The sequence below is a fragment of the Pholis gunnellus genome, assembly GCF_910591455.1.
Source record: "Pholis gunnellus genome assembly, chromosome: 1".
NCBI lineage: Eukaryota > Metazoa > Chordata > Actinopteri > Perciformes > Pholidae > Pholis > Pholis gunnellus.
The window spans coordinates 13,354,920-13,381,351 of NC_136528.1; the positions used below are offsets into that span (position 1 = coordinate 13,354,920).

Consider the following 26,432-nt stretch of genomic DNA (forward strand, 5'->3'; position numbering starts at 1 on the left):
GGTCTGCTGGGTGTAAAGTTTCCCCTGGATATGATATGTGGATATGGGGATGTCATCAAGCCTGTGAAGTGGAAATAATAAAGAATTAGGATTGTCTCTGAAGACAGGGGAATTAATCCAAAATGAATTACGAAGGGGGGAGAGGAGGAGAGGAGGGAAAGAAAATCAACATCAGCTATTTCCTTTTCCTCTGCTTCGAGGCAGATAGGGGGCGGTTTGTGCGAGTACTGTGAATCCCATAAAAATTAAATTAATAACAAAGGGAAAAACACACACACACACACAAACAGAAGCACAAAAAAAATTAGTAGTACGGGGGTGGAGAGAGATAGTCGTACAGAGAGCAAGAATACAGATGGGAAAAAAAAGACAAGAGAGACATTTGAGGGAACTGAGGGTGGGCACTGTTGCTGCCAGATTGCACTGCTCTTTTGTTCCCCCTCGTCTTTCTGGAAAGGGCTGCTGGTGTTAAAGAGGAGATGCCGCGGAGGCCATTGTAATAAATGCCACTTGTAAATTGCGGAGTGGAATTATACAGCGTGCAGATGGATCCATACGCCTGAACAAAACGTGGCCAAAAAACCGGGAGCGATAATTAAGACTTAGGGGGTGAATGACAGAGCCATTTGTGACGACGGAATATGGCGTCTCCTAGCTCTCTGGGAAACAGAAGGGCTCGGAGAGGCTCGGTGTCACAAAACATTACCCACACAGCTGTTGGCTTTATGAGCAGCAATGGTGTACTCCCTTCCTCCCTCCCTCTCCCTCTCTTCCAACTCTCTATCTATTCTCTCCCCCTCCAACACACACACACACACACACACACACACACACACACACACACCTGTCTCACCTTGGTCATTTTGCCACCACCAGCTATGCCATCCATCGCCACCCCCTTCTTTTGCACCTCACACCACCGTCCTCGCCATCTCTGAGGGACTAGACAATAACTTGTACTCCATCATTCATATCCAGGCAGAAGGAGGAGGAGGAGGCACTCGGCATGCACACAAATATAGAGTAACACCCGGGCTGAAAATTCAATAAAAGGCACCGACACTGACAGTGCTTGGTACTGTTTTGAATGGGAGTTGGGCTTACTGGAGCTCTGGGCTGACTGTAAAGTAGGAAAATCGAATTCTGTTGTTTTTCTTCTCCCTCTCTTTGTTAAAACACATTTTTGTATGCCATCCCTGTGCTCACAGTGTCCGTACAAGTCTTTGCATGCTACACTGCTTAAAAGGTTTAGGAATCATATCTGTGCTTTGTTCATACTGTCGCTCATTTCAACCATTTCAAACAAAAAAAGAAAAGAAACAACATTATTGGACACTGGTTCTGTTGAACTCCTGGGAATTTACTCTCCTGCTCAACAAGTGCAACTGCCATGTACCTGAATACCTCTTTTGCTTTGTGTCACTGCATAAATTGTTGCTGTATCTCTGCCCAAACACATGAGGAATTCCTGCACATTTATCCCACTTGGCGAATAAAGTGATTCTGATTCTGATGTGTCCCCCAAACTCTGCCCTCTATAGTCTCCGTCTCTCTGTTAAGTCCATCTATCTCTTTGCCTGGCTGGCCAGCCTGTCTTCTCATGTCGTCTACCTCTTTGTCTCTGTCCCGGGGGCCTCCGCAGCGTGCAGAGTAGCCTGCGAAGTCTTAACTCAAACGAGACCCCTTCGCGCCCCGTTAAACCACCGACCTTCTCTGTCACTTCTGTCGCCCGCTGCTGCCGACGACGGGGGCCTGAGCTGCAAGCTAAGAGACCCCGAGCTCAATAAAAGTGTGGGTGATTAAACAACTCCCTGTAATTGCTGCTTTTGTGCAGAAATCAAACGGTCACACTTATTACTGAGGCAGGAGAGAAGGAGGTTGGGAGCAGCCGCTTCCGCTGAGGGCCAGACACCCTCAGTGACCTTCTGCCCTCCCGTCACTACTCCTTTATCTGACCAAACAACCACTGTGTAGTATGTGTGTTTACCTGCATGTGTGTGCTAGTGCCCAGTGTGTGCGCCAGTGTGTGTGTGTGTGTGTGTGTTTGCGTTAAGTATGCAAAGAAGGCCGTTGAAACCAGGCAAAGTAGAATAACACCAGAGCTCCCCTCAGTGGTAGACGGTTGAACTATACCAGAAAGACCAAGCCCCAGTTGGATCTAAGCAATGTGCAGTTGTGTGCTATCAGCCAGCTGGCTTTGGTAATGGGGGACAAAGCCAAACCAGGGGACCGTGTCCAACATGAGGGCCGGGTTTCAGAGATCACAGCAACACGTGAACCATACACATCATCTGGTAGTCACACACATATACACAGACATCAGTACACGGGCCCAGCCACAGGGCCCTGTCAAATGGGTCAGCTTACAAAGGGAGGGGCCCAATTACCGTAGCCACAAATACACACATAAAGTGCCTTTCAAGGGCCCATGAGTGCTTCAGCTTCCCCATGATTATGCCCGCTCTCTACACACCCAGCACTTGTCATACACATACAGGGCCTCCTTTGCCAAAACAGCCATCAGACTTGACTTTTTTCAGCGGAGTACCGAGGAGATGTGTTCAGCTGGTTTGAAAGAGGAGAGCTTTCTGTAATCAGAGAGAGAGCGAGAGAGAGAGAGAGAGAGAGAGAGAGAGAGAGAGAGAGAGAGAGAGAGATACAGAGTGAGCAACTGGCTGGTCAACTATTAGTGATCTGCTCTCTCTGAGGCGAACGCATACCCTGTCATATTTAACCACCAGAGATTGATTTGAGGGAATCAATGTAAACTTGAATGAATTTGTGATGCAATAAATCAATTAGATGTAGTTTTGACAAGCCTGTAGGTACTGCAGATATGTCGGTATATTGGTCTGTCCTGCACCACCAACTCCAAAACTAAATCGATAATTTTTAAAGGAAAATCAGTTTGAATGGGGAAGTCATACTTAGGGACTGTAGTGTTGAGTTTCTTCTATTTACTTATATTCTAGTTTAGGATGATGTGGTGTACGACTAATAGAGCTATTTATCTTTCAGTAAGCTAGCATTGCTCAAGCCAATCTGATGCATAATATACATATTTACTCTGACACAATGTTGTTAAAGGTTATATGTATAGTATACACTACTAGGATAAAAGAATAAAAGTAAATGGAAGAAACTCAACTAGACACGCTTTATACAATTTACTTGGTGTGTGTAATAACAATGTATCTGGATATAGCAGGATGGGCATATTTTGTTTATTATTCATCCCATTTTCTTTCTTTGTCTTTCTTCAGGAGTAGCATTGAGGTATAGTATGTTCACATGTGAGTCACATATGAGCAACTTTGCTGTATGCAGGACATAATGGCTCAATGAACAGAAGTGCTGATTGCAGCCAATTGATTTGTCACCACATGAACTTAAAAGGAAATTTGAATCACCTGAAAAAAAGTCCACAAACTCTGAATTTACAAAGCACCATACTTCACCTATTATTGCATAAACCTTTTCAAGTAATTATACATGTGAAAGTCGGATTAGATTTCATCAATATCCTTGAAATAAAATAGAGAAGTCAGCTGGTCTGTGTATGTGTTGGTGGAGTAATGGTGCCCCCTTCTGCCCAAAAATGCTAACAAAAAGCTTTAGCCACAGAAGATAATTCTACATTTAATGGTTACACATATTTCCCACAGAGACATCAAAGAATAGGAGACTGTATGTAAAACTGTGCAAAATCAGGCTTTATTCATTTTTTTTTCTGCATCGTCGCCTTTCATCATCATCATCATCATCATAATCACCATCATTGTCGGCAACATCATCTTTGACAACATTACTCATTAGAGACAGCCAGAGAATAGATTCTCAAAGAGACTCGCAGCTCAAGCGTGTTGGCAAAAACAGCCATCAGCTATTAGCACAGTCCTGCAATACAATGAGTAAGCTGCACATGTCCACTTCTTTCTGGGCAATACATTGCAACAATGTTCAATGTCCTTTTATACAATTTGCTCTCTCAGTGCCTCGAAGTCCATCCAGTAGTCAGAATCTTTAGTTCCAGGAGATACCAAAAGCCCATCTCAGTACAGACATGGTTAAGATGTTGGATATTATAGTCTTGCTGAGTCCATAAATACTTTTTTAACCACTTTTCTTCCACTAACCATCTACCGCAGGTCCGAGGACAGTCCATTCTTCCAGTTTAGGCAAACGTTGAATAAGTGCAATGTCTAGTATAATGTCAAGAAAATACAAACCCACACGTACATACATACATACAGTACATGACTAACTGATAAACTTGATTAGCTATACAAGGTTGCCATTCTCCAAGGAGAAACAATAGAGTTGCACATAAATGCCGATCGGTAACATCCAGTGTCCACCAGGAGCTCACCTGGACTGCAGACTGCCAGTAGATTGTTGGGTAAAGTTGTCCATGATTCTGTACAGTGGCTTTTGTAAGTTGTGACTCCAATGGGAAGTGTAGTCCATACACAAAAAGATTCATTTTGAACGTATAGAAAAGGTGATGACTACTTGAACAAAATGATGATGCGTGACAGATTGTGGTAGCTTTTTGAACATAGATCATAGACAACAGATATAACATGTCCACAGATTATATCCACTGTTGTTGTTTTTTTTTGTTTTTTTTTATGACCCTTGTCGTTCAGCCTGCCATGTCACATCCATCCAGTTAGATAAAAGTTTGCCACTTGGAGCCTGTGAGGGTTTGAAGGTGCATTACCAATGAGAACTGTCTTGATTCTGTAATGAAAATTGGACAGCTGTATTTTTACATTTGAAAATGTTATCAAAAACAAAGTGCCTATAGTGTACGTAACCACACCTCGCTTCATGGATTCTGGGAGTGAACAAGGACAAAATGACAGAGTAGTGCTCACCCCTCAGATCACCATATCACAGACCTTAATTCATGTCATTAGTCACATAACACAATAAGAAAACAAACTTCTATGCATGTAAATCCATCAATTATTTGCCACAAAAGGGATCTAATTATTGTTTGGAATGATTCTTTTTTTTTTTTCTTGAACTAGATTTTTAAAAATAGAAATGATGAATAGATATAATTAGCCCAAAGGATCAGGGATCAGTCAGTGCACTAAGAAAGGGGAATGCCCAGTCTAACCAGGGTTTGACAGTATGTGTATATGTGTGGAGAGCCAAAGCAGTGACTACTCCCTTTTTTCTCCTGCTGTTAACTGAGAAAAGCAGACTAACTTTAACCAGGTTAAATCTGAACATGTCAATGTGTAACCACTTGGAGAAGAGGAACAAAGAAGGGCGAGGAAAATGACAGGACCAGAACAAAACAACTTTAGAAATAATGTGCTCAAGAGCTCCCACAGCCTTCAGTATCAGGCCTGAGGTCAGCTCGCCCCAACATTCGCTGTCTGCCTGCCTGTGTGCCTTCGCCAGAAAGACGTATCGGAAAACCGCCATTAGCTGGAGTAGATCTGGGTCCCAATCACACGCATGATCTCCTTCTGCACCTTAGGCTCCTGGGTGTTGATGTTGGCATCTCCTACTTGGCCATCCTCATACCTGCACATATACATAAATGAGTAGACATAGGGTTTCTTTTCAACTTTTCATCAATAGCTGCCTCGTGTTTTATCCCCTCTCTTGCTCACTACCTTGATGTTTCTACAAGGTTACCTTTCTATATTGATGATAGAAAGGTAAACGTTCCATAGACAAATGAGCTGCTGTTGTCTAGGAAGCAAGTGAATTACAGTGATTTTAGAAATGGCGCTGTTATGTCTGACACAACAAATCTTCCTGTTTTTATTCTAATCATATCAACGTTCCCTCAAGCTGAAAAACACAACCATACGCTGAGCACAAGGTCAGAATTGAATTATATTTAGCTGAGATTTAAATTTGATTGCAGGCCGTCGCGAATCCAATTTCCAACTCAGAAGACAGCAATGGACATGATAATAGACTTTGCCATCTGGTGAATGCCCATGTCCAAAGCCATAACATCAGCAGCCAGTGTGGATGTCATGTGTTATTTGCCGAGCTCCAGAACACAGTTTTAAACATCATACTGAAAGGCTATGACTTGACAGGAACCCAGTTTAGTGAAGCGGTAACACCACTCAACCATCACTTATTCTCGGCTAATTTAATTAAAATGATGATGAGTGATGAGGGAAAACGGCAGCAGATATCACAATTCTTCATTAAATCACCTTCATCAAGTGCGGCTTCGCAGGAAAAAATAAGCAACCTGAGTGATCAACTATGCCTTTTAATTAAGTGTGATGATTATTTTTTTATTTTTGCTACCTGGTTGTTATGCCAACTACTTTGGTAGTTATCTATTACTTATGTAAAAATTACCAAGGAGTTTCCAAGTGTTGGAAATACTTACACAAAAAAGAAGCGAGTACAGACGTGATCCGATACTGGACACACCCAAATGTTACCATGTTTCTGCAGATCCTTAGATGTGATAACTGTTGAAGAGAGAGAAGCATGTTTTATCAGAGATAGTGTTTTTTTACTTTACTTTTTTAGTAGTGTTGCTGTTGTATTTGGTATTATATTATATTATACTACATAAGATGCTGTAGAGCTTAAGGGCTTAAACTCAGTTATTATCCAAACTGATGCACATTATTTCTTTTGTTTATCTGTAATAGCTTTCTCCTATAATGATGATATTATAATAATTTATATAACTTTTTAACACATTAATACACTAGTCACATTACCTAGTTTAATTTAGATTTTAATGATCAAACTTGTGGAATTTTCTTCTTGTTTTGCTTTTTTGTTGTAACTGTCCTCTAAAGCTCCATAACGCCCTAAACCTATTCACTTTTTAGCAGTCAAAACAAATGCACAGGCCTTCATTTAAATCCTTCTTATAACTATACACTGCTCAAATAATCTGTTTCAATGGGGAATGTGTCACAGTACAAAGCATAAAGATGCTCTAACTTCTGTTTCACTGGGACTTTAAATCAATATAATATTATAAATGTTTAGTTTATTATTTAAATGTCATACAATCAAATATACTAATGCAACATATTTGCTACTATCTCCGCTCTGACATATAATACCTTCTGCTTGTGATTACCTTCACACAGAGCGATGCAGTTCAGATTTCGACTCTGAAGAAACCTTGATTGTATCGGACGGCTCTATAGAAAAGAAGAGACAACAGTTAAGTCCCACCAAGCTGCTAAAGTGAATACGACCTAACTATGCTGATGATGGTACACATGGAAACATTGAGAATTACAAACACTGAATCTGTACAGAGTGTAAGAGTCAGAAGCAGGGCATAGTGAATGTAGGAAACATTTGATGATTTGAACTCAGAATACAAAATATTCTAAAATAAGTTGAACAGCCCTCATCTGGTAATCCATGTTGATTTCTGTGAAGGCTTCAAATTGTTCCCTCTCTCTGCCCCTTTATTTGCATATCTTCTTTGTGTGTGATGGGAATCTGGATTCAAAATGCGGGACTTTCTTTTGAACAAATATGGTATTTATTTATATGTGAGGATGTAAAATGTCCACCTGTGGTATGGTGTTCATGCGGTTGTAACGCTGCACCAGCTCATCTTTGGTGGGCATGCGGTGCTGTCCTTTCCCCATTCCTGCAAGAAGCAGCACACAGACAGCAAACAACCCTGAGTCAGAACGACCTCGAGTTACTCAAGCTGTGAAAAACTTTCCTCTAGTGGTCTTGAGCTCCTTGTACAGAGACATTATTACCCAGAGTTCTAACCTTCATATGAAGGTTGTTCCAAAATGCTACTGAATATTTTCTGCACACAAGCTGAGACAGAAAGTGACTCTGTTATCTTTTAATTTTTTTAAAACTGCAAAGTTCTAATAAAATATGAAATCAACTTAAGTATGTATTTATTGGCTTTGATTGAGCACGGACAGAGTAAGCCAAATGGATATGATGCGAGCAACTGTTGCTGCTTTTCTTGCCACCTTAATTTAAAATAATTAATTCCACATCAATCCTTAAAACTGGAAAACCATTGCTTAGGAGCTTGTTAATAGTGTTAACAGGTAAACAGGCAACCTGCAGATGTCATGTCCACATAATCTGCACCATAATTGTGTTTCAGCGAAAATTCACAGGGGGAAGTAAGGTAAGGACTAGTTAAGTTTAAATGTCTCTTCAGCCCCACCACATGAACAGAACATAGTATAAAATACCAACACAGTACAAAGTAACACACACAGATCCACTGACAGCTCCATTTTACTCAGCCACAACATAATGTATGGTATGGTATACGGCACGGCACACAAGCCCAAGGCACAGCACCCAAAATGGACACAAAACACAGAGCAGCACAATATGATAGCATGGAAAGCTCCCACATGTGAAAATGAACTGCTCTAAGATGATAATCAGGCCATTTAAAAAACAGAGAGCGTACTCAGTCAACATGGTGGAATCAAAAGGTAGAGGGGTGGGGGGGGGCCGGAGGGGACTGAGTGGCGAGGAATGAGCCGTTCCTACCTGAGTATCCAAAAGATATGCTGGAGATGGGGCTCAGATAGATGCCCTTTCCATACGCTGCCCCATGCAGCTTGGGTTTGAAAAGAGCAGGAAGGAAGGAAGGGTCACTGAGCAGTTGCACAGGACAACCTCTTACATGCACGCACACACACACACACACGAATGTACTCACACATACAGTGTAATACATACCGGTCTTACTCTAGTTGTATCTCAGGATGTATAAGTCAGTGATTTTTATGTTTCTGTTAGAGTCTACCTGGCAAACAACACCAACCAGGCATACTAAATACACACGCACACCCACATACACACGACAATCCAAAGATAGTGGATTGCAAAGAGCCAAAGAGAGAAAAGATAGTTTTATTATTCTAGTGATCTGAAACAACTCTTATAACCCACACAGTCACACCTTTAAACTGCCAACATGTTTTCTCCTTGCAACATAACGTAGTCCAGAGAAGATCATGTGATGCTCTTGAGTTTTGTGAATGAAATTTGTGAATGTAATGCTCAGGTATTCAAGCAATGCTGAAATGAGACCGCGTATACTGGCTTGGTGTGAGTATGAGGACGACTGATAATGATGGTTAAGCCTCCACACAAGAATGTCCAGAATGAGGATAACGAAAAGGACCACAGGTGTAACATGGACAAGTTTTCATAGGACACAGTGATCCAGAGGAGAAACGAGAGGAAGAACAAAGAGCACCGTGATAGTTTGGGAATGAAATGTGAGGGAGATGGAGGTCGGGACTTGGCACATCTGGAAGAAATCAAAAGGAACAATAGACAAGAGGTTTTGTGTGATGGCTGGAGCTGGAGGCAGACTTGATCCTCCTCCTCTTGTGAAAGACAATGACTGAGGAAGGGGGGTGTCAATGCTCAAGGTGAAATGGAGAGGAGAAAGAGGAGGCAGACGAGCACTGAGGCGTGATCAAAGATAGAGTGTTCAAAAAGTTCGAGAACAAAGAAGGCATAAATGAAACACATCAGCATGCTAGAGCAATCACGGCCGACGTGAATGTTTCAAAGATCCATGAGTTTTCACATTTAATTGTTTTTCATCTATTTTCAAGACATGCCGGTGTATCTGCACGCAGTCATTATCTGCCGTATTGTGCAAATGAGACAATTCTGCGCTCTCTGGTGCTCGCTTCTTTTTAAATAAAAATGTTGTATTATTATTTATTAATCTTAGACAGACCTGGGTCACAAAGTGCAAAAACAACCTTGGCAAAACAATATAAAGATCCAGATGGATGCAGACCTGAGTAAAACCGGAATACACTCGGAAGAAAAGTATGATTTTCTGCTTCTGCCATGAAACTATATTTATGGTCCTCGTTTGGTCAATTGTACTCATCTGGTACCAACTAATTTAAATGATCTGATTTGAGGCTACTCTTTGACCCAAGAAGTGGCGCTAGTTACTGACCTTTGCGGGAAGCCACACCCACCGGAAGTCTATACTTACTACCATGGAGCTTGTCCTTTGCATCCTTCAGCTTCAGACCTAGCCTACTCAGTGCTCTAGGTGGTTAACCCTAACAGGGCACACAGGCAGCCTCCCAACATCACAGCTGACACCACAGCCCCCTCCCTTTGTCCCACAACAGGAAGAGACGTGCTGTCTGCTGCTGTCGACGACAGCAAAAAACACAGCCAACATTGGCCAGGAAAATCTACCAGTGTGCCCCGCTCGCTAAAATGCCAATTGCAAAGCTGACGAAAGGGAAGCTGGCATCCATTAACTGCAGAAATGAATCAGCCGGACAGCGAGCCTGCTCTGTCAGAGAGCAGGTTTACTGTCCGAGAGGAGATGCATCGTAAATTCCAGCCAACTGCCAGGGTTACGTACCTGCAGTTTGGTATAAGAGGCATTGACTAGTCCATTTCTCAGAACGGAGTGCCAGTTCTCTATATGGGAACCACTAGAGCAAGTGTAGAGAGAGGGAGAGATAAGAAGGAAGAGATAAAAGTGCTGTGTGAATATAAACAGCACGGATCTCAGTGTGCAACCACTGATGTGTAGTGGGCCAGATCCATGCTGTTCAAAATAACACTGTGGCACATTTTGTCGGTGACCTTTGATTCACAAAAAGGGATTAGCAAATTTACTATTATTTAAATCATTTTTATATTATTTACTGTGTTTGAAAATGTCATGAATTATTAATGAAAGAATGTGTTACATTACCTTTACGGTGTTTTTCTTGTTATTATTACATAAGTATTTTGTAAATACTTAGTAAAGAGAGAGGTTTGAAGTTCTCTTCTGCCAACCACAAAGAGCTTCTGTAGTCGTCTATTTATACAATTTGTGCAAGAACATTTCGTGACATTCTGTCACATCATCATAGTATTCCAAATTGATGTCATTTAATATGAAAAAAAGTTGAAGATCTAAGATGACAACCCATCACTGCTGTCTTTCAGGACAGGATGGGATATTTGAATACGTTTCCCAGTGCCGGTATCTGGACTGTCTTACAACACAGAGAGCAGTGTCACGATTGCTGTTATTTTTTACTTTTTGAAGCGGTATCAAGTCCTTGTTCTCACAGTCTAATAAATAAGCAGGCAAAAGTTCTAGAGCTAAATGTATTAGCTGTTTATGGATTCCCTTCTAAATCTTGCCAATTGTCATTAAACTGACTCTGAACATGCATTTGTATTTTCAAATGTTTCTATTTATATAAAAAGATGGCAGCCACGCTGACATACAAATTTGGCATTTCCTGTTCATAATTTTTAGTATTAACCAGCATAAAAAGAGAGACTGTTATCACTGCTCATGTGTTAGCTGTACCCGGCGAGAGCCCAGATGGGCCGTGTGTATCTAAAATATTCAGCGAAGCCCCATCTGCTACAGTACAAATCGTGATCTCACAGATATTGCTGGCTCCACGTGCTGGCTTAGCAAGGTGGTTTCTCTGTCCAAGAGAATGGTCACTGCTCTCTGCTATTGTTTGTTATGGTTCCATCAAAATCTGCTAGAGTGGCTCCCCCATCCGCAACATAATGACCAGGTGTTACACTGAGACATGTTCATGTTTGACAGTGTGTACTGTTGTTACGCTAAATTATGCATGCATTTGAGTGACTACGCTTGATTTGAGATTCATTATGTAAAGTAAGTCACATTATATTTGCTCAACAGCCACAAGCTTAACAATATAATGACTACAAACTATTTTCTGATAATACACAGCACTAAATGATTTAAACTCTTTAACTGTAGCTTTACACTCTATAAGCTTTTCGATTGTATCAATGCTGTGTCAGCTAATGAGAGGAATAAAGTGGACTCACTGGAAGGCGAAGGTGCTGCCATATAGCTTCTTGGCAGTGCGAAAACGAGCCTCCTTGGCCGGGGGGCTGCTGAGCAGCAGGAACTGGTGGGAGGTGTGCATAAATTTCAGTTGCTATCACAATGAGATCATAAGGGAAAAGTGAGAGCAAGAGAGAGACAAACAGAGAGATAGAAAGTGAGTAAGAACCATTAAATGACATAATGTAGCAGTAATAAAAAACTAATTTAAAAAAGGACACTTGAGGGGATGTCGTTCTGGTTCCCTACCCTACTCAAAGGCAGCTTGACGATATGAGACCTGTTACTGGAAATAATCCTGCAAAAAGACAGAGAGAAGATCGCCACATAAATCAAATAAGGTGGAACACAATTTAAAGTACTAGCCATTGTGCTTCCACTTTGCTTGAACCACAATAGGCCTTTTTCAAGGCAGACATTTTGACTTGTCAAAATAGTAAAACATGGGTGTTAACAATGGTTCCGTTCTATTCAAGTGTTCCAGAAAGCTATGACAGTGTGACAATGAGCCAACATGGCACAAGAGCAGGACCATGAAACCAGCCAAATGGAATTCAGCCATCACTATATACAGCTGTGCTTTTCCTGCTGTGAAATGTCAAAATCTCCTCCATGAAAAAGGCCTATAGGCATAAGCCTATACGTATTATTGTGTTATCAATGATTATTGTTATATTATATAAGTTAAATCATGTTAACATGCAAAGCAGAGCAAACCCCTTTTTAAAACAGATCCTCTACTCACCATTGTAGCAGAGGATGGGCCAAAGGGTCAAGCTTGTCCATCTGTTTCTTGATCTCTAGATATGAGCCCTGTCAAAAAAGCACACAAGCATGTGTTGTTTTTTTCAGTTTTCAGGATTGTTTCCCCAAAGCCAAATGAGCAAGTGTTTAGATCTAGACAAACTATGTGTTTTATACATAGTACAGATGCAGTCAAGCCGCAGTGGGTACACAAATAGTAGAAACAAGAGTGGGGAATATCAATAGAGAAGATAAACTAATCAGAAACAGCTGTCATTTTGATAAACAAAGACCTCACCCATATAGCTCAAACAGTCGAATAAATATAGGACTGTGTAATGTACATGTGGGGGACATAGAGTGATGATCTTATATAAACTAAAAAAACTTAGATTATGTCTTAAACATTATACATCACGACCATCTGCAGCCTATATCAACTGTGGCCCTTTCATTCATTCCCTCCCATCTTCTCCTTGTACCTGGGTCATTTCCCGAATGGACATGACGCTGTCCAATGCTTTCTGCAGTCTCTCATAATTCTTCTTCTGTGTTCATCGGTTGAGCCGAACATCCATTGTATGCAATGAGAAAGGGAACAACATACAGACATCTAAAATCACTTGTAGAGATACTTTACAGAAGTTTTCCGAGCAATAGTTACTATTTCCAAATTCTCCCTATCCTATCCATTGATACCATCTTAAGCATTTCAGTTACATTGCTTCATTAATTTCGTCTGTGGATAACTACAATGATATTTTCTAGTTTTGTGGTGAGAGCAGAAGTAGTTTTAACAGAGTCGGTTTGTTTTATAAATTGAAATTTGTGTATTGGTTTTGTAAGTGATCACGATTCGAGTAGTGAGGATGCTGACCTTTGGGTTGAAGGCCAGAGTTTTAGGGTCATTGGGGTCAACGACTGATGGGTAGGGCTCAAAGATGATGCTCTTACGGGGCGACTCAAGAGCAGCTCTACACATAGCCACAAGTAGGTCCACCACCTGCGGAGAGAGGGATTTGAAATTTACATTTTATACCTTTATGTGATGCTGTTATCGACTCGATACGACTGAAGAACCCACCTCACTTCCAATAACGCATATAAACTTCAAATAATCACAAATTAACATCATCCCATGTCCCAGTGTTTGATGTTTGTGTTTTGATTTTCTTACATATAATTTAGGCCTTTCTTCTTAAAAAGAAATACAAATAATCAGAATTATATCGTATACAATATCTGTTGTTTTGTTGTCACCTCTGCTCCGGTGGCCACTTCCTCTGCAGCTCCGGACATTACACCCAGAGTGTAGAAGGAGAAGACACACAGCTCCCTGGTGCACACAGCCGGCTATATAAACACACACATGGACACAAAGAGGGATGAGAATACACAAATTTCAATGTGTACTACATATCTACACAAAAACAAGTACACTCATGCCCACACGTAATGACACACACTCTTTCTCACTCTTTCTCTTTCTCCCTCACAACTACAATTGTGGAAAATCCATTAACAGGATCGTATTACTAATAGAGAGAGAAAACATCACATACATGCTATTCATAAAGTTTTTTTTTTTTTTTAACCAATAGGGAACAGTTTCTAAACCGATCTCTTTCTCGTCTCTGATACCTTCAGCATGGATCCATTCTGAAAGACGTGCTGTTCGTCACACACCACGCAGTACTCGTTGAGCGTGGGGATCCTCTGCTCTGAGTACTTCATTATCTGTTTGGAGAAAAGTGGTGTTCCCAGTTATCACTCCCAAATGAAGAACTTCCATATGAAGGAATAAGGACTAGTTTGGTAGCAGAATCAAACTACAATTTTGTACTGCAATCGTGACTGGCTTAACCTGTTATTATGTCCTAGAACAACAATGCCCTGTGGGCCCCACCCCATGCCACTGTCAGCAAGTCTAACCTGCACTAAGAAGCCATACTCCAAGGTAGGGATGTTCTTGCAGTGGCCGCCCGCCTGGGATGAGAAAAACAATTCAATCAGCTGCCTCGTGGTAATCTGCGCAGGGGCCCTGGCCGCCGGGACAGCCACAGTCTGATGAGTCAAGTGAAGACAAAGCGTTATGGGAAACGGCGCACCAGCCATTTCACGGTAGGGGTAAGGAAAGGCTCAGGTGGGAACAGTGCAGGTGGCGGGTGACTGAGAAGAGGGTCAGAGTGAATCACAGTGGATTAAAACAGAAATATACAGTGCCATGAAAACAGCATTCATCATTAACATTTTGTAGTATTCTTGATGATTTTGAACTCCTTATCATAGCATCATGAGCTTCTACATCAGCAATGTCACACATGTAAGGAGTGTAAAGTTTAGAGAGATGTGACAAAAACGCTATGATCACAACTTGACACGTGAGTGAGACAGATAAATAAGTGGGAGGACAGTGGCATTTAGTCAATTCATCATATTCATATACAAACTGAAATGTGTCTAACTCCAAATCTGAGAGATGCACGGGTGCTGTTATGTCCAGACCGGAACTGACCTGGCTGTTTGGTGGATAGCTGAAAAGCTCCCCTTTGGGATTCTTCATGGTACATGAGATAGAGCGGTTCATCAGACGGGTCACTCTCAGCTCAGGGACGCTCAGCTTCCCTTTTAAAACTGTGTCTTGGATCAGAGGAAAACTCGGAGACCTAGAATATAGCAAGAAACAATTCATGTGCATCACTTCATCTGACATTTTTCCCAGGAGGAAAAAAAAGCTAATTTTGTCATTGTCCCTGTGTTTGAAGAAGTTACGTCATGGAGGGTTTTGCTTCAAAGGCCAAATCAGGAATTTCAGAACTTATCATCATCATTGGCAACATCTCCTCAGCTGTAATCCTGCATGGTGAGACTGCACTGTGTTCACATAGTCAGTACCTGGGTTATTTTATAGTGACATGTGTTAAAGAAATACACACTGCACACGCTGCACTTGGGAGTATTATACTATCTATGACAAGTGAAATCTGTTTGGGCAGTAGCTCAAGTCACTAACTGTTAACATTCAAGAACCAGTGTTCACTTCCACCATCACTCTCAGTACATTATCCATGTACACTCTTGACATGAGACTCCTGTCAAGTTGTGAGGATGTCAAGACAGCCTAGTAGTTAGTGAGACTGACCTCCATCGAGCGGGCCGAGATTCAATCCCTGTGCACCAATAACTGTCAAAGCATTGAAAAGTAAGACAGAGGCCGAGAAGGGTACTTCCCCCCCTTGGGGAAATTGTTTGAGTGTGTCACATTTCCAGTGTCAGAGATTCCTTTTCGCTGCTTGTCTTATTTGCTACAGTTCCTCTTTCACAGACACAACCTTCTGAAAGTATTTCCATCACTATCTTCCAACAGAAATCTTCAATCTTGGAAAAGTAGCTTACTTGTATGTAAGTACATTTATTCAAAGACCACATTTCTAATTCAGACGTCAGAGGGTGCTTCACAAAAGAAGAAAGAAAGACAAAACAAAGACATAATCAATGAAACAGGATATTTCCTGGTAAAGACATCTCAAGAATGAGGTGTTAAGAATGTTTTGTGCCTAGGTACAAAATAACTGAAATCTATTTGAGAGTGCACAGTATACTGTTGTAATTCTTTAGAATTAAAAGTCCATATGCAATAATTATTAATAATTTCTTAATGATAATTAACAACCATTTGAAAATGGATAAACTTAATCTAAAGCCTTCTATTATTTCCTAAAAACCTTTACAATAACTGATGAAAATGTCTGCTAAAAACTGCTTTCACTTGAGTTACAGTAATACCTACTGTGGGGGAAAAAACGCAATAACAAACTGCAGATGTTGTGCCAAAATAACACCAAAATAGCTTAAATGTTTCTGTACTTGAGGTTAATTAATCTGGGCTCTTCTCCACGAGTGATTGCAGACACTTGGAAACAGTGAAGTGTTCAGAAAATTAATTAGGACAATAACTAATAAGACTGTGTTTGTAGTCAGCATCAAAACCAAGCGTCACAATATCAGTATAACAACTGAGCTCTATTGCTGGAATAGAAAGACATGCCGATTTGAAATGTAAAACATATATATCTGTATTATCATTGGCCTAAATTGTTGTTTGTTTATTTGAAAATGTTGTGTAGTATGCTGTATATGAAACATGGACATGGGGCTGTAGTTGCCCTGATAGAGATATACAGTGGTAGAGAGACCTACTTGGGTATGGGGGAGAAGATGCTGAGCCCGGCGCGGAACTTCTTGATGGTTCCTCCGGCTTTGAACCAACTGTGCCTCTTCTCCTGCTGGGCCTTGAGGAACTCATTACTGAGGTGCTTCCACTGCTGTGAGGTGAATGTGCTCAGGATTCTGCCACGTTACAAATTAGGAGGAAGATATATGAGTGAACCTGACAGAGTGAATTACTCTTTAAATAACCTTCTTTTTGTTGTTGATGTGCATTACTATTTTGTGTGATTGGATTAAGCAACCAAAAATTGAAAAATAAATCGTCTGTGATTTGTACTTCTGATGCTGCACATTTGGATATCCAAAATCTACGACAATTTCACTATAAAACATCGATGCTCAATATAATAGATCACATGACTTACTTTTTGAGCTGCAGGCCCAAGCTGAAGCCTTCTTTATTGGAGGGCTGGAAGACTTCTACTGATGGCTCTGAGTAAAGATGACTAACACTATTACACAGTGCACAGATACACAGACTCTCTCTTTCACTCTCCCTCTTGTATAGCACATACTGTACTCACCTCCTACGCTCAATGAGTGGCACAAATACCTAAAGTCCCTCCCAGAAAATCAACATCCACACTGACATCTTTACTCACCAGGTCCATCGAGGTACTGAGAAAGAGAAAAGCGCAGTCTCAGAATAATGGGCTCTGTTCTGATAACTTTCCAAGCTGTCGCAACCTCCTCCTGAGTCAGACACACACACACATACACACATACACACAAATATACAGCGTTAGCATCCTAATTAGGGCCATTTCTCATCAAATAAATAAATTATGAGCATGCAATGCATTATAAATGATGTGTTACTTTGCAAAATGTCAACGTTGGAATAGTAATGGATAAGGGAGAAGGTGTGTGCGGAGGGAGAAGAATGCTGACTCACATCTAAGAAACCGATGTTAATGTGAAGATCGATGTCAACGTCATCAATGGTTCCATACTCCCTATTCAGAGACACAACAGATACAGTTCATTTATCATACGTAATGGGATACATTAAACTCCAACACTTTCAACTGATTATCCCTTCAGGGAGAATATAGGGTTGTTGTGTTTTCTATTTCTCCAGACAATGCCTACTTAAAGGTTCTCTTTACAATATTCAGAGCATTAATATAGCATCAAACAAACATTTGAAATGTAAAGATATAGTGGAGTAATGTCTACCAGAGCAGAGAATGAAGTTACTCTCCCTCTCTGTGTGTTGTAATCTGAGTTTTACATACAGTTTTTACATAGCCGAGCTGTCCAGGCGTGCCTTTTTGTGCATGTTAGTACTTGTTAGCATGCCCCAGGGGTTAGCGTATAAACGCCGCTCTACACTGCTCTCATACGTCAGTTAACGCTGTCCCAACCGTCGGCGTCATCATGGAAGCGTAGCGTCCGACCCTCAGGTTCCCCCTTATGTAAACACTGTTAGCTTTGTCAGCACAGTTGCCGTCATTTGCACCGTTAGCACTCATAGCATCGTCAGACACGAGCCACCGAGCTCAGTTGTGGCCATGTTGAGAGCCGTGTGGCGGCAATAGTAATGCTCTGAATTTTGTTTTGAGCACTTTGAAAATGAATACATGAATACATACAACCTTTGAATTGTGCCTGTGTGTATGAGTGTGTGCTTCTGTGTATCTGTGCTGTACCTAACAGAGACAGCACTGTCAGTGTAGATGTCTTTTACTGCCTCAATATCTGCATCCAGTTGAGGGTGGCGGTACAGGTCAGCAGCACAGCTCCCCTGTAACAAGCAGTATACAAAGCCCTCTCAGATGAATTTGAGTACCCTTGGGTGACACCACCCGTCACGTTCCAAATATGTTAATTTATTTAATGGACAATGCATATTGATCAACATCACTGTAAATGTGCCAGTGTTAGACAAAAGGATAATGTTATCATCTCACTTGGCCAGATGTTACATTAGCCACTAAAAACAACAATAAAACACACAACACATCAAATCTGAGCCAGAGAAAGCAAGAAAAACAGTTGAAAAAACACTAAGAAGGAGTAGCAAGTATCATGCAAAGTAGGATATGTAAAATGCAGGTTATTAATACAAATCAATGTTTAAAAGACAATCAAATCACATAACATTACAGACGACAGTTAAAACCAGAAGGGACGCAACAGACAAAAAGCCAAGTAAATGACATGCAGACAAGGCAAGCATGCATGGACTAGGTATGATAGCCGGTCCAGTGGCTTTTTAGTCAAGTTTTTTCAGCATATATGCAAAGGAACAGTTAGAGTCGCGATGTCGTATATGAAACTGAATGGATGTTCAAAACTGTAAAAGCTGACTGATTTTTTTTTATCCTTGTGCCAATTATGTCCCTTTTTATTCATGATCTAGTTAATCTATCCCCAACATGTATCTGAAAGATGAATGTGGTAAATGGGGGAGGTGCTAATCTATTAAGAATTTTTTATATTAAAGAGGCTTGTGAAATTTAATAAGATTTCCGTATAAGGAGACCATTATCATATCTTCACCATATGAAGGACATAACAGTATTGACAGCTTGTAGGTTTATTGTCCAGGACCTTGACAGCTTGTTTATATACAGATTGTGCGGGTTCAACATTTGAATTTAAAGATTATTTGAAACTGGATTAAGACAATTTAATATATAAAAGTGGATATTGTTACAATAATACTAAATTGATGTTTCTATTCCAACCATTCATCTATTCATTTTAGCTATTTACTTCAATAGCTGTTATAATTACCTAACTGTTTGAGCTGTTTAATCATTATTTTTAGCTATCTAGTTCAACCATTCATCAATTGTTTATAGCTAAATATTGCAACTGTTTATCCATTACTTTTAGCTATCTATTTAAACCATTATTTATTATAATTACGTAAATATTATTAACAATTTTTGTAACTATTTCAACTATTTAGCCATTGCTTTTAGCTATCTGTTCAGACCTCTCTGTTGATAACTCGTTTTTAACCCTTTTAAAACATGTTTCTAATCAAATCAATTACTTTTTTTTATTAAATCAGCTGAGCTACTCAATCTGTCACCTCTTCAACCACACACCAAACCATTTACTAACTCTGATCCAACATCAAGCGCATTTTATATTTGCAATAAAATAGAGAGTTACATAATGTAACATTTGATAAAGAGGAAAGAACAAAGTATTTTGTTAAGGAAAGAATTTGTACATTTCTTAAACTGTCGACATATACACTTTGGCTTTTATCAGTGATTATTTTACATCCTGTCATTTAATACTTTGGTATCCTCCATTAATAGCATTTATTGACCTAAGTTTGTCGTACGCGTTCCTGGTGTCTAGACTTGAAGTCAGACTCTGTTCTCCTCAGCTCTCCTCTGTGTGTAGAACAGATCCTACACTTTCATCCTTATCTTTACTACGCTGCTTTCATGTACTCTGACTGCATAGAAATGAGCTTTAAATCCCAGACTGGATTTACATTTCAATCATAGGACTTGGAAGATAACAGTAAAAAAGGATGACTAACAGATTATGATCTTATATGGAAGTGAAGCATTGAACTTTGAAGCTTTTCGAGATGAGATGATACATTAAATAGGGGCCACGAAAATGATTTTGACAGTGTTGCCTGGGATTGATACTTAAGGTCAGATAGGGTGATAGTAACTGTACTGTACTTTCAAGGTAAATGTCATGTTTGCTATTATCAGTTAAAGTTAAAGTCAAAAGCTCAGAGCATTGTTAAACATTGATCACTTACATTCTAACTGAATATCTTACTTCAGATTTATTTAAATGTTTGCCCTGCCAGCAGTGAGGCATTTAGCTAGAAATGTCAGCCAGTCCATCTGTTCTGCACTACTACAGCAACATATCTCAACAACTATTCACCACATTGCCGTGACATTTAGTTAGAATATCCACAATCCTCAAAATGACACCTGATGTATTGTCTGGCGCCAATATCAGGTCAAAAATCTCCCTTAACCAACACCTAGGTTTCTGGCAATATCCTGAAAACTAGTTGCTGTTATTCTGTGAAACTTGCAGTAGTTATTCATGGGTAAATGGTCCAATTAGTATGTGCAACATATTACAGCAGTAGAACTTGTCATGAACACATCCAGTAGCTTTTTTACAGTTGCTGCTAAATAAAATTATAATAATTTGCAAAGAAAACAAAAAATATTGTTTAACTACCTGAGATTATTGTAATGTGAAAGTAAAAAAGATGATGAAGATGTTGGCAAGCACCATTATTGACAAATTCATATAGTAAGGGTAATACGGTTGCCATTGCTGTACCTGAATGCCATACAGGAACTGTTCTGACTCGTTCTCCCCGTCCGACTCCTCGTCTGTCCAACACTGGCCTTTGATGTCCTGTGGGTCCACACATTGTGAAAAGGCCGTTATAGTGGAGCGGAAAGAAAATGCAACCTCTCTCCATCATCCTTTCATCTCACATCCTTTCTCACATCTCCCTATTTAGCCTCTCGTTCAAAACACCCAGCTTCAAAACACTGCTTTATATAGAATTTCAAAGAGAGAGACGGAGAGGCGCGATTTATTTCTAAAAGACAGGAAGAATTTAAAGTTCAAAAGAATACTCAAATAGCAATCAATGATGAGTTGTAAAAATCGCTTCTTTTTTTGTGTGCAAAATAACCATGTCTCATGTCATTTCCAGCAAAGCCTGAAGCCCAGAGACTCTGTTGCACAAACCTAGTCTGTCTGAGTAGCCACAGCAATGTCATTTAATTGAATTTACCACTTTAATAATCTTAAACAAACCATGAATGAATGACACAGCTTAAACGCATGCATTGATTATCACACTAATACAATCCTAGCTGTCTTACCATTGGTTCTGCTGTTCATAAGGCTCACTCAGACAGGTTTAGTCCTTTGAATACTGCCAACCATTGCAGCCTTTTTCCAGGTGGCAGAACAAGAACAGAAAACCGGAGAGCTTTGGCTGACCCCCTCTCTTTCTTGCACTCGTCAGAACTGCAAAACCTAGGAGAAATAGAAATTACAATTCAGTAATGGACGAAAACATGAAACAAAGAGGCCATCGCCAGTGATGCCATGCTTTGTAAACGGTGCCCTCCTCCTCCTTTCTTTAAATGGTCTGCACTTCACCTTGCCATGTATCCTAGCAACAGCCATCTCTGCCTCCTTTCAGAGTGGCATTAATCACTGTGGAGAGAATGTGTGGGAGATATGTGCTGTACGTTCAGTACCCAGGATGTATCCATGTCTTTGTTGTTGTTTATTCTCAGGATCTTCATCTATTATTACCAAGGCTCCAGAGGTTGGCACACCTTTGAATTATGTCAGTACATTGTTAGACTGACGTTGTTGGTCTTGGCAAATAAATTAAAAGAAAATCGTTGAAACACAATGTAACTTGATGTGTTAGCATAAGGAGAGTAAATTGTGGGCACACGGTGTTGACTAAAAAATCAAAGTCGTTTCTTAAGAATTTAGCATTATAAAATAATGGTTGCCTTTAAACGAATAGTTACCGTACGGTCATGATGAGAAAAAAAAGATCTTGAATTTTTATTCCAGATTTAGAGAGAAGAAGATTTGTGAGGATAAACAACGTCGCTGACGTAATAGAGGCAGCTACAGCACACTGCAGTTCATGGCTGCCCATCGCATTTTGTGTCAGACATGTAAACAATGAGCGTGGTGTCCGTTCAACATGGCTTAAAGCTGCAGATGCAGAGTTGCATATTTCACACTGCAGCATCAGAATACAAATTACAATTTACATAGTCTGGGGCCCGTCAAGCCCAAATAATAAAGATTTTTGAATATTTATCAGCTCTAAATCCTGAGACTTGTGCAAATTGGATTGGACTGGATGATAATGTAGCTTGGCACTATGGGGTAGACCGCCTTTACAAAGCCATCCAGCATGAAGGTATCTTTGCTACATATAGGTCAATATAATTAAATGAACACCAATTATTCATTTCTTCTTTGTTTGCTGGACTAACAAAGGACACTAAGCTCATCTCTCCCTCAGATTGGGCCATTATCTACATGTCTACGCAAAACTATCATGATACTGTTGTTCTCTTCCTGGTTGTGGATATCTGTCGTTTCTTTCATGTTACGGTTTGGCTCCTTCTTTGTCTAAAACACCCTTCCAGACATCAACTGCATCCTATTAAATTAAACCCCTGTTGTTACCGTCTTCCACTTCAGCTCCTCTCCTTGTCTCTCTATGTCTGCTGCCCTGCCATGTCCTCAACCCTGCTAGCATCTACACCCCTCCACCGCCCCCACTCCCCGCCATTCTCATAGCCTATGTCGTCTCACATACCAATAGAGTCGCGGGCGAACTGCCCCCCCCCACACACCCCACCCTGCAACCCCCATCTAACACCATCATCCCCGTTCCACTTTCAGATGATATTTAACACAAACACAGATGCAGTCAGGCGGATTTCCCCTCCCCCCACTCTCTGCACCCCCACCCCATCCATCCACACTTACCTCCACAGAGGATGGAGACTCGGATGCCGTCCTTGCCTCAGCTGCTCTCCCTCTTAAAGGGCACACCTGCTTCTCGCTCTCTCGGTGGCTGTATTCCACTGAAACAATATGACAGTAAGCCCATTAAAAAGAGGATTTTAGAGAAACCAGAGACACAATTCCTCAATTCTACAGCGTCTGTCTCTCTGTGCTTGTGGTGTGTGTCTGCGTGTAATCCAGCTGGTGTGTGTGAGCCTGTGTGTTTATCTATTGCAGATCTCTGCCGCTACTGCTGTCTTATATTTTGCCTGACAACACTGAGGGGTCTGAGCATGCTCAGTGAGACCAGGCAAGCCAGTCATGTGACCTGCAGCTGACTGCACTGCTGCTGAGAAATAAGGGGAAGAATGGAGGAAAAATGTCTGCTTGTATATATGCATCTGCCTGTGTTTGTGTGTGTGCGCGTGTGATTGCATAAGTCAGTGTCTATTACTGTGCAATCATGCTTTAGAGGTAGCTTCTGGTTCATATTCAAAAGCTTTCGTGTCTTAAAATAAGGAATTAACGTAAAAAAAAGAAACCTTAAATATTCTTACTGCTATATTTGTGCTTTACATTTCAGCTACACTGCATGCTATACAGATGAAGAAATGCAGGCTAAATTAATTGATATTTCAGTAACATCTTCAAACAATTATATAACATTACAAAAAAATATCATATCTTCTGTATCTATGAAAGACCTTGTCATTGTGTGCATGTGTGAGACAATGGCCATTGGGCTCTTGAGCTAATCAGTCTTTAACTCAAGGTATCTATTTAAGAACTGACCTAAAGAGTGAGCAGGTGTTACGCTAGTCTGATCAGTGTGTGGCTGTACTCAGGAGAGGAAGAGAAAATGAGGATCTCTTCATACATTTATGTGGCATACAATGAGGCAAACTAGAGTGCACGCACGATATAAGTATGGGAAACAGTTTGACATCATGCCATAGTTGCTTTGTCAACCACAGTTATGCTGCATGGTTCCTGTACATGAATGGGTGTTCCAGGTCAATGAAGAGTTCACTTTAGTAGTAGCCCCAGAACAATTCACCATCTCCCACCTATAGTGCAACTGTCCTTCACGATGCATCAACAGTCAGTACATTTTGTTTCTGGAAGAAGGTGAAAGTGCAGCAATTAAATGTTTCAGTCTACTTTTTGGCAGGCCAAATTCTTTGTTCCATTTTCAGCCCATTCGGATCATCAAAAATGTAATCATAAATTGGTTCCCATTAGTGTTATTTCACATCATCGTTTTTCTTTAACGTATTATGATCAATGTAATCAATATGTTATTTTACTGTACTATTTTAGGTTTTCTATGAGTGACTTAATGAAGTTATGCTTATTTCACTTTTTTGTTTGGATTGATTCCCCCTTTATATTGTTATATTGACGTACTCATAGGTAGCAGTTGCACTTGCTCATGCAGTAATAATACACACCTAAGCATTAGGACGTCCTATCTGCTCGTCTAGGAGATTTATCTGAGCATATTCCCCCATTGTCTTACTGTACCTCGTGGCCCAGGCGTTAGCAGCCATTAATACTGACTGACAGCCAGGAGCTTGGCCAGTGGACAGGTTGACTGGATGGCAGATCTGTCCCTCACTTGGACAGGTGTGTCCATTGGCCTCAGGTAGTGGAGTGGAGTGGATCCAGGCAGAGGCTGCCAGCAGTGAGACAGAAACATGGGCAGTGGAAACAGCAGTGCTAACACAACCACAGCTGTGAACAGGTGAGAACAAAAAGGGACAGTGGGGGAGGAGACATGGACTCAGTGAAGGATACACACTTACTATGGGACACAGGGACACAGGGAGTCAAGAAAAAAACTAATTAACATTAGCATTGGTGCTTTTTGTTTCTGTGAGTAAATAGTACATTGAAGATTATCTTTGCCAGATTGATTTCTCTAATCGCCGTTGCTAAATTTGAAGTTTAGATTTGAACGACACTATGGTGGAGATATAGTTGACAGTTGTGTTTGTGTCAAGGTTTTAGTCTTTGCCTGCCATCTTCTTGGCAGAGCTGAATAATACAACATCAGAATAAATCGTCCTGGGGAACATTTAGCTGTCTAGTGTCTTCCCTGGATAAACAACCAATATTTATTTACTGTTGACTGTTGATATACCACAGCTGATTAGCAAAGGGATGGCATTACACTAATCATGTCGTAAAAAATTATAGCTGTGTACCTGCACCGTGTACCTCTAACAAGGTTTCTCAGGCTTTTTGTATTCTCTGTGAAAAATCATAGTAGGGGTAGTAGCATAATACTGTTAGTGGTAGATTTATTTCTATCGTGTGTAATGTTATAGTAATATTAATTGTGTACTTAAAATATGCAATTTTTGAATATGTCGTTAAAACGTAAAATAAATTAAATACATGGTAAATAATAATAATAAAAATAATAATACTTTTTCCACAATACTCAACTGGAAGTAAAAAAACATAAATGTACATAGTTGCATACATATCATTGAAAAAACATGTAAAAAGTGTAATATTATGTTTCATCACTAGATGGAAGTATTGCCTCAAACACTGTACAGCAGCAAGGTGTTTGGGTCTGCTTATTGCATCAGTTTTTAGAAAATGAATAAAAGGGTGTTAACAATAGTGTGCTTTCTCACAAGACAGTTACCGTATGGCATCATGTTTGACCATTTCTGTGGCCGATGATTTGGACATTCGTAGGATAATTGCTCTAAAAACATACACACCTGACAATTTACTAATTTGAATCTCTAAAAGGGCCATTACACTGGGAAAGATATAAGCATTGTAACCAAAACACTGCTTTTCCTCTGAAGGGTATAGAGCACGCCATCCGCTGTCACATGTTGGAGTCATGGGCCGGACTCATGCTCAACTGATGCATTCAAGCGCTGCGATTGGCTCCGTAACTTTACAAAGCACTTCCATCGCGTACCGTATCAACGTATCACTCCGCGTCGTTTTTTCTTTTAGTTTTTTAATATTTCCTGACTTGCCACAAGAGTAATGGTAAAATAAAACACATCTTTGACTAGATTGTGATGACTGCAGTAATTATAAATGGGTCTAGATTGTGTTTTCTTTT

The 26,432-nt window shown here is 40.4% G+C and overlaps 1 protein-coding gene across 1 annotated transcript; it reads right to left on the minus strand.

Moving 5' to 3' along the window:
- Positions 1–3,743: 3,743 nt before the first annotated feature.
- On the minus strand, positions 3,744–26,007 carry LOC306696891 (protein mono-ADP-ribosyltransferase PARP6; the record flags this gene model as incomplete). Its single annotated transcript, XM_079160611.1, has 24 exons — positions 3,744–5,544; positions 6,380–6,464; positions 7,094–7,157; positions 7,542–7,621; positions 8,509–8,578; positions 10,373–10,445; positions 11,827–11,939; positions 12,095–12,143; positions 12,591–12,658; positions 13,072–13,137; positions 13,467–13,592; positions 13,850–13,942; positions 14,231–14,326; positions 14,522–14,653; positions 15,105–15,255; positions 16,790–16,939; positions 17,185–17,251; positions 17,422–17,512; positions 17,715–17,775; positions 18,472–18,566; positions 21,110–21,187; positions 23,318–23,415; positions 24,896–25,069; positions 25,995–26,007. 24 exons carry the CDS (start codon positions 26,005–26,007, stop codon positions 5,442–5,444), a joined length of 2,196 nt encoding a protein of 731 aa, XP_079016737.1. The 3' UTR covers positions 3,744–5,441.
- Between the last annotated feature and the right edge of the window lie 425 nt (positions 26,008–26,432).